Source organism: Benincasa hispida, chromosome 6 (assembly GCF_027475165.1).
Source record: "Benincasa hispida cultivar pf3 chromosome 6, pf3_genome.v1.1, whole genome shotgun sequence".
In the NCBI taxonomy this organism is placed as follows: Eukaryota; Viridiplantae; Streptophyta; class Magnoliopsida; order Cucurbitales; family Cucurbitaceae; genus Benincasa; species Benincasa hispida.
In genome coordinates this window covers 27,378,708-27,388,515 of record NC_143483.1, presented here as the reverse complement: position 1 = coordinate 27,388,515, position 9,808 = coordinate 27,378,708, and the positions used below count along the sequence as shown (strand labels likewise).

General features: G+C 33.6%; 1 protein-coding gene across 1 annotated transcript; it reads right to left on the bottom strand.

Annotated features, from left to right (window-relative positions):
* On the bottom strand, positions 1–1,420 carry LOC150035563 (replication factor C subunit 3-like). The gene is made up of 4 exons (XM_090314353.1): positions 938–1,420; positions 732–842; positions 588–620; positions 1–126 (listed from the first exon to the last, which is right to left on the bottom strand). Exons 1-4 carry the CDS (start codon positions 1,019–1,021, stop codon positions 1–3), a joined length of 354 nt encoding a protein of 117 aa, XP_090170479.1. The 5' UTR covers positions 1,022–1,420.
* Between the last annotated feature and the right edge of the window lie 8,388 nt (positions 1,421–9,808).

The following is a 9,808-nucleotide window of genomic DNA, read 5'->3' as shown; positions in this document are numbered from 1 at the left end:
TTAGAAATTGAAAAAATAGAGGTAACAAATATATCGATCTTGGAAACCTGCATCGCTAGGAGTGAGCTCCACGTGGTTTGTACTTGATAAGATGGTCAACTCTATATCGATAGTTCTAGTTCCAGCCTGAGAAGAAAAACAAAAAAGGAAGGGCGTAGAAATAGAGAGAGAAAGAGATGATGAGAATATAGAGATAAACAGCCAAAAAACAGCTTCAACTAATTAAAATTTATGCTATTCCTACAATATTTAGAAGTAGTAATCAGAAAAACTGATAACTAAAAATCTCTATCCCCACAATCTGAATTCAATTGCTTTCCAAGGCATCTGGAAAGAGACATCACTACCATTTGGTTTTTCGTTTTCATTTTGTAAAAGAACGCCTATACACACACACACCCCTTTCACCTATAAATTTTTTGCTCAACTATCTACTCTCGACCAAAACTTTCAAAACCCAAGCCATTTTTTTAAAACTTATCATTATTCTTTTTTTTCTTTTTATCATTGTAAGAAATCGAGCAAAAACATGCTTAATTTTCAAAAATCAAATGGTTACCAAATGGACTTAAACAACCGAAACTTACATCAACTTTCCACGTTTTGTTCTCCACCTTCACCTGCAGCCAAAAGGCAAGAGATGATCAAATACAAGAAACAGTCAGAGAAAACAAACTAATCACACAATTCCCCAGAATAAAAGCACAAAAACAAAAAGTAAGAGCCTATACTTTCTCCGCACTGGCTCCGAACATCTGCCGGATGAGGGCCATGACTAGGGTTTTCTTTCCGGAACCGGAGGGGCCATAGAAAAGCAAATGAGGGCAGTCCTGTTCGGTAACCTAGGAGAATATTTACGGAAAACCCACATCAAAATCGCCGAATTGAAGTGTGAATTCATGAATGGCGGGAAAAAGAAATAGCGAAATTCGGTTACCAATTTCTTAAGATTCTGTGCTACGTCTTGGTGAACTGTGATCTGGTCTAGGGTTTTAGGGCGATACTTGTCGACCCACAACATCTTCTTCGGCCTTTGGACAAAGAGAAAGAAGAAGTGTGTGTGAAAGAGAGAGCAAAGGCTTGAAATGGCGGGAAAAGGAAACAGAACCGATGGATTGATGAGAATGGGAAAGGAGAGCCCCAGCTGGAGTAGGGTGTGGACTGTCAACTATTGACAGAAATGGGCTTCATAAAATATGATTGTGACATATGCTTAAAAATGAAGTACCGAAGTACCATTTTGAAATATGTCTACTTTTTTTTAATGAAAAATTATCCACGTTTTTTAACATTCATAAGAATAGGTTTGGTGAGATTGACCCACCAAAATTTAGTAAAATAATCAATTTTTTCTAACGATTTTTTTTATGCACACCGAGATTTGCTAAATGTTTACATAGTCTTCTCAAATCTTATGACAAATTTTATCTTTACGATTTTTCTCCAAATTTGGTTATCTTTACTAAATATTATATCAAATTATTACCTGATTTTTAAAATATTTAGCATGATTTATGTTTTCATAATTATATGAATTTTCACAATTCCAAATTGGTTTCTCAATTATCAAAATAAATTTTCCAAATTGATTTAACATTTTTAAATTTTGTGAAAAATCAAATTTTGCAAAAATTGGGTAAGATTTGGGATATATATATAGAATCTCGGTGCACTGAAAAACTCAAATATATCAAATTTTGATGTTAATCATGCCCGAAATTTTACCAAGAAAGTCCAAATATATAGAATTTCGGTGTTATTTTGCCAAAATTAACACCAAGATCCACGTGAATTTTTCAAACTATATGTCATCTCTCTAAATCTTATACCAACTCTTATTTCTTCTCGAGTTTCCTCTTTCAATATTTCCTAAATCTTATATAAACTCTTGCAAATCTTACCTCCAATATTTATTTACAAGAATTTCAAAATGGATTTTTTAATTATCTATTTAATTTACCAATTACCTTTTCAAAATTCTTCAAATTGTGTAATATTTAGTAGTGTGATTTTTTAATTATGGAAAGATTTGGGAAGATTAACCGTATGTAATCTGGCAAGATGTAGTGAGACAAGATCCAAAACAATTGATAAGTTAAAAAAATAAAACTTGTAAGGTGGTCTCATCCAGGATGGACCCAAAAAAACTATTTAAACGAATTTTCAAGAAGCGTACTAGTTTGAAAGTTTTAAGTGTTGTTTATGACAATTTTCCTCTTAAAATTAATGAAATGTGTCTAAAAGGATCCAACGTTCATAAAATTTTACCAGTTTTACCCGTGCAAGCACAAGATAGGCCCTATTATCGCGAAGGGTTTAGAAAGATCATACTCATTTTTCTAGGTGTATTTGAACAAAGATATCATTTTTATATATTAGATTTAAGATTTAATTATTTGGATACCTTTGGTTTTGGAATCAATTTTAAAAGTTTAAGATTACATTTTTAAAATTAATCAACTTAAATTATCTCTATATTATCATTGATTTTATAATCTTTTACTCCCAACTTGTTTGGCCTCCCCGATTTGGCCGAGCTACTCAGGAGATTTACGACACTCTAAAAAAAGGAAAAGAAGTTTGATGAAAAATATGGAAGGATCCAATTAAATTGAAGGAGGAGGAGAATGGATTGAAATTAAAAAAAAAAAAAAAATCGTAAAAGAAAAAAGGGTGGAGGCGGCCTGTATTTGATGGGATGAAAAAAAACTAATTTGTGGCGAGCTGCGTGTGAATGAAAGGTCAAGCAAGTATATGGGGTTGATGACCTAAATTATAAACACTTTATTTATTTAATAAAATCAACTTAAACATGTATACGGAGAAATTTATAGTGTCACTATAATAGACGAGACTTGATCGACTTGGTCATTTGAATCTTTAAGTGAGAAAGTGGGAGAGAGCGAGAGTAAAGAGAGCGAGATTTTAAGAGAGCAAGATTTTAATTGAGAAAGTGGGAGAAAGCGAGATTGTAGAGAGCAAAATTTTGAGCGAGAAACTGGGAGAGAGCGAGATTAGAGGGAGGGAGATTGTATTAAAAGCAACAAAGAAAAATCTTTTGGTATTGCAAATAAAACCGAAACTACTAATTTAAATATACCTAAGTATCAACTACCTTTCAACAAAATTTGTTCAAGAATTACCATAAGATGCAAGCACACTTTCATAAAAGAGTAATGCATAGAAAAAGGGCAAGTCCAATACTAGTCTCGATCATTTGATTCAAGCATTTCCCTCAACTCTACAGCTGTTTACTAACTAAATCAGATGGATTTTGAGGGTCTGCTGAAACAATAGCACTTTTCATAGACCTGCTTACACAAACAATAGTATTTTTCTTACAATTTTTGTTGTGTTTTCCCTGAATATGAGGTGAGAAAAATGAAGATTGTGATGGAGATAACCATCACCTTAAGATTACGATAAACATGGTCATCCCTAACGCGTTACGTCATAAAATGCAGTAGTCATTCTAACGGCAACATTTTAGAATTCATACGTTTTTTAGGGTGGGTCATTAATTATAAAGGTGCTTGTGAAAAGATCATCTGTACAAAGATCTCTAAAACCATACAGATTGAATTCTAACTTTCTTCGCACCATAAGGACCAAAAATTTGTAAATATTAGAAAGAAACAGCCAATTAGCTAACATGGGCCGTGGCCTTTCCATTTTATCTGTCATGTTAGATTCAGTTCAAATCCCTCAAAGTGCTTTAAGTTCCCTAATAGAAAAAGGCTAAAGGAGGATGAACAAGAGTACCATACAAAACTGCCTGAAGAAGATATGATAAATACACCAGATTGACTTGATTCAACGTCGCACCAAATCTATTAACTTACAATTGGTTTTCTTGAATGAACCGAGATAGCCTAACTTCAAGGTCTACTTTTCTTCTCTTTAGCCGAATGTTGAAATGAGGAAAGTCTTGTATATGCTCATGAACTTTGCCACAAAAGCTGTATTATCAGACCAAAAGAATAGTTCAAAAATTTGTGTGAGAGAGAATTTTGGCCTCTTTCCAGATGAGTCTATGAACTTGAGAACAGGAAATCTTCTTACAAATGTTAGAACAAGAGTCAAATCATGATATAAAAGCATGTACTATCAGTCTCAAAACTCATTGCTCTAAAGTTGCATGAAACATTTTTATTTTTGGCTGAACATGGATAGCCAAACATTTTCAAATTATTGAATTGTTTGATAGTATCCATTACTTGACGGATTAAAAGTTCTTACAATGAAATAAAGATCGTGGCTAACTAATAGAACTGTAGGAAAAAGGAAAAACATAGATGTTATATTTTCGTGTCAAAACTGGTGTATTAATAAACATTTGAAAGCAAGTTAAAATAAGAGTTAGTTTAAAAATAGTTAGTCGTTATTTAGCACGTATAAAACATTTTCCCTATAAATAAAGCACCCCTCGCTCATTTGAGGAGAGATTCAATTTGATTTTAAAAAAACTAGAGTTTGGTTTACACCAATAGTGGTATCAGAGCAACACATCCTCGGGGGAATGGAAGGAAGAAAAAACGTCCATCCAAGAGGAGGAGTTGATGCTCCAGCGTTAGACCAAGAGGTGGAAAAACACTTTCGCCCTCTCTTCAAGAACCACCACGAGACGCTTGCTGTCCGTGGAAGCCACGTTGGAGGGAATTCAAGGCTCGTTAAACAATCTGGAAGAAATAGTAGCGAGGCTCGTGAGAACAACTGTGTATCCCTTACACATCTCTTTGAGAAGCCCTCCTGAAAGATACACATTCCGAAGGCCTAGCAGAGCATTTTGGCCCAGACAAACGGTTCTATTGGCCATGGTTTCGAAATGATGTCAATAATTTCGCTAAAAGGTGTGTTTGTTTGCCAGAAAGCCAAAGGAACCTCTACAAATGCTAAATTATATACTCCATTACCAATCTCTACAACCATTTGGGAAGACCTATCGGTTGATTTTGTTCTCGGTCTACCCAAAACACAAAAAGGGTATGATGCAATCATGGTGGTAATGGATCGTTTCAGCAAAATGGCCTATTTTCTAGCATGCAAGAAAACGAGCGATGCAGTCTATATTGCTAACATCTTCTTTAGAAAGGTAGTTTGTCTTCATAGAGTACCTAAATCAATCGTCTCAGATAGGGACGTGAAATTCCTTAGTCATTTTTAGCGTATTTTGTGAAAGAAGTTTGACACTAGCTTGAAAATTTAGCACCACTTCACATCCACAAACGGACGACCAAACAGAAGTCACCAACAGAACCTTGGGAAATCTTCCAACGAGCACTAGCGATCACGAATAGTGGACACTATCCAAAGAACTTCCTTCTATTCTCCCGCAAGAAATAAGGATTGTGGGATCCTTTTAAGAAATGGAATTGCTGAGAGAAAGATTAAGAGTTCTTTTTTTTTCTTTTTTTTTTGGTAATTCTTACCGAATATCTCAAGTGTGTGTTACGTGAGATTGAAGATTGAGGAAGAGTTATCAACTTCCTCTCTTCTAACTTCTAATAACTCCCTTTTGGGAGTTATTTAAATTTAATTTAATATGTTTATACATTAAATCTTATTTAATATATATCAATGAATTAATAATATTAATTAATTAAAAATTAAACATCATATATTTAATTTCATTTGAATCAAATTCATATGATTTCCTCTCACATGACATATAGTTTTAATATGAATCTCATTCATATTTATTGTAACCCATAATATTTATAAGAATCACATTCATATAATTAATATTTGAATTTTATTTAAATATATTATTTTCATACATAGTATTGATTACAAATCATATTTATAATTAATTATATATTATAATGTATCGATATGCATTATCTTTATTTGAATTTCATTCAAATATTTTTCTCTTTTATATATAGTATTAATTATAAATCATAATTAACTATGTACTATAATGTATAAATATACATTATACTTTATATTAATCACATTAATATAAAATTTTCCTTAAATAACCAATCAACAGTAAGTCGACCCTTCACGAATCGCTCATAACTACAAATGGGTTAAATTACCATTTTACCCCTGTAGTTATATCTAAGTACCACTACTCCCTCTAATGAACAATTAGTTATAGTTCAACTATACAATAGACTCTTCTCTGACTAGTGAGAGGGTGAGATGCCTCATTGTTCAAGACCCGAGATCAGCCTTTAAGAGAGCAATTCATCTACTTACCCTAAAATCGAAAAGGAGTGAATTTTATTTTGTGTAGTTATGTTCCTAGCCCCCTACTCGAACAAATCCCTAAAATGGTAGACATATTGAGTAAGTGAATCTGACCACTCTCACCTATGCAGATCAAAGGATTTTCCTCATAAACATGAGTTCACAACTCACTCAGGATTAAGGTCCAGTCACCTATTGGGTTATATGTCTTAACACTCGCAGTTTGTAAACTTTAAATATATTTTATTTGGAATAAAGTTATTATTGAGGTTTATTCAATAAAGTTGTTTTTGAATATGTAAATTGCAATTTTAGATTTCTAAATTCAATAAACTAACAAACTCATGGCTATGAACATGAATAACTTTATGTAGAAACATAAATGAGGATCAAGTTTGAGTATATAGCCCAAATAGTCTATAAGTATATGGATAGGGTTACATACCTTATCCTGGGGACACTATGGATGCAACTCATTTTGTATATTGATACAAACAATGTGATCTCAAAACCATTCATGTGGAGATATTAAACAAATTGAATTAAATATCTCCACATGAATGGTTTTGAGATCACATTGTTTGTATCAATATACAAAATGAGTTGCATCCATCCTTTTCACGAGCCTCGCTACTATTTCTTCCAGATTGTTTAACGAGCCTTGAATTCCCTCCAACGTGGCTTCCACGGACAGCAAGCGTCTCGTGGTGGTTCTTGAAGAGAGGGCGAAAGTGTCTTTCCACCTCTTGGTCTAACGCTGGAGCATCAACTCCTCCTCTTGGATGGACGTTTTTTCTTCCTGCCATTCCCCCGAGGATGTGTTGCTCTGATACCACTATTCGTGTAAACCAAACTCTAGTTTTTTTAAAATCAAATTGAATCTCTCCTCAAATGAGCGAGGGGTGCTTTATTTATAGGGAAAATGTTTTATGCTAAATAACGACTAACTATTTTTAAACTAACTCTTATTTTAACTTGCTTTCAAATGTTTATTAATACACCAGTTTTGACACGAAAATATAACATCTATGTTTTTCTTTTTTCCTCCAGTTCTATTAGTTAGCCACGATCTTTATTTCATTGTAAGAACTTTTAATCCGTCAAGTAATGGATACTATCAAACAATTCAATAATTTGAAAATGTTTGGCTATCCATGTTCAGCCGAAAATAAAATTGTTTCATGCAACTTTAGAGCAATGAGTTTTGAGACTGATAGTACATGCTTTTATATCATGATTTGACTCTTGTTCTAACATTTGTAAGAAGATTTCCTGTTCTCAAGTTCATAGACTCATCTGGAAAGAGGCCAAAATTCTCTCTCACACAAATTTTTGAACTATTCTTTTGGTCTGATAATACAGCTTTTGTGGCAAAGTTCATGAGCATATACAAGACTTTCCTCATTTCAACATTCGGCTAAAGAGAAGAAAAGTAGACCTTGAAGTTAGGCTGTCTCAGTTCATTCAAGAAAACCAATTGTAAGTTAATAGATTTGGTGCGACGTTGAATCAAGTCAATCTGGTGTATTTATCATATCTTCTTCAGGCAGTTTTGTATGGTACTCTTGTTCATCCTCCTTTAGCCTTTTTCTATTAGGGAACTTGAAGCTGCACTTTGAGGGATTTGAACTGAATCTAACATGACAGATAAAATGGAAAGGCCACGGCCCATGTTAGCTAATTGGCTGTTTCTTTCTAATATTTACAAATTTTTGGTCCTTATGGTGCGAAGAAAGTTAGAATTCAATCTGTATGGTTTTAGAGATCTTTGTACAGATGATCTTTTCACAAGCACCTTTATAATTAATGACCCACCCTAAAAAACATATGAATTCTAAAATGCTGCCGTTAGAGTGACTACTGCATTTTATGACGTAACGCGTTAGGGATGACCATGTTTATCGTAATCCTAAGGTGATGGTTATCTCCATCACAATCTTCATTTTTCTCACCCCATATTCAGGGAAAACACAACAAAAATTGTAAGAAAAATACTATTGTTTGTGTAAGCAAGTCTATGAAAAGTGCTATTGTTTCAGCAGACCCTCAAAATTCATCTGACTTAGTTAGTAAACAGCTGTAGAGTTGCGGGAAATGCTTGAATCAAATGATCGAGACTAGTATTGGACTTGCCCTTTTTCTATGCATTACTCTTTTATGAAAGTTGTGCTTGCATCTTATGGTAATTCTTGAACAAATTTTGTTGAAAGGTAGTTGATAAACTTAGGTATATTTAAATTAGTAGTTTCGGTTTTATTTGCTATACGAAAAGGTTTTTCTTTGTTTCTTTTAATACAATCTCGCTCCCTCTCAGTTTCTCGCTCAAATTCTCGCTCTCTTTCACTTTCTCGCTGACACTCTCGCTCTCTCCACTCTCGCTCGCTCTCACTTTCTCGCTCAAATCACGCTCTCTCCAACAAACTTCAAGTGCTAATTGCAAGCACTGCAAACAGAAGATTATGAAAGGAGAGGTAGCCTTTTTATCCATATTCTCATAACATCCCATTCTTTGAATCTGAATATAGTTAGACATCTTTTAACTTTTAACCCTTTATGTAGCTCGTCTTACTTATTTGGATTTAGTTGCGGCACATTTCCTATATCCGTTTGTCCATTCTAACCTCATTCATTTATTAACTCATCCATGTATGTGTGTGTGTGGATCATTGAAGAGAAACAGACAACTTCAAAAGCTGGTAAACGCAAAAAAGGCACTGCGGAAGACCAGAATTCTAAAGTTACTAGGGCTGTAGGAGATGTTTCTGTAAGCAGGTCCATGAAAAGTGCTATTGTTTCAGCAGACCCTCAAAATCTCGCTCTCTCTAATCTCGCTCTCTCCCAGTTTCTCGCTCAAAATCTCGCTCTCTCTATTCTCGCTCTCTCCCACTTTCTCGATCAAAATCTCGCTCTCTCTACTCTCGCTCTCTCCCACTTTCTCGCTTAAAGATTCAAATGACCAAGTCGATCAAGTCTCTTCTATTATATAGTGACACTATAAATTTCTCCATATACATGTTTAAGTTAGATTTTATTAAATAAATAAAGTGTTTATAATTTAGGTCATCAACCCCCCATATACTTGCTTGACCTTCCATTCACACGCAGCCCGCCACAAACTAGTTGTTTTTTTTTCATCCCATCAAATACAGGCCGCCTCCACCCTTTTTAGGAAATATTGCAAGAGGAAACTCGAGAAGAAATAAGAGTTGGTATAAGATTTAGAGAGATGACATATAATTTGAAAAATTCACGTGGATCTTGGTGTTAATTATGGCAAAATAACACCGAAATTCTATATATTTGGACTTTCTTGGTAAAATTTCGGGCATAATTAACATCAAAATTTGATATATTTGAGTTTTCTCAGTGCACCGAGATTCTATATATATATCCCAAATCTTACCCAATTTTCGCAAATTTTTTTTTCACAAAATTTAAAAATGTTAAATCAATTTGGAAAATTTATTTTGATAATTGAAAAACTAATTTGGAATTGTGAAAATTCATATAATTGTGAAAACAGAAATCATGCTAAATATTTTTAAAATCAGGTAATAATTTGATAAAATTCATTTAAAAAAAGTATACATATTTGAAAATGGTACTTCGGTAC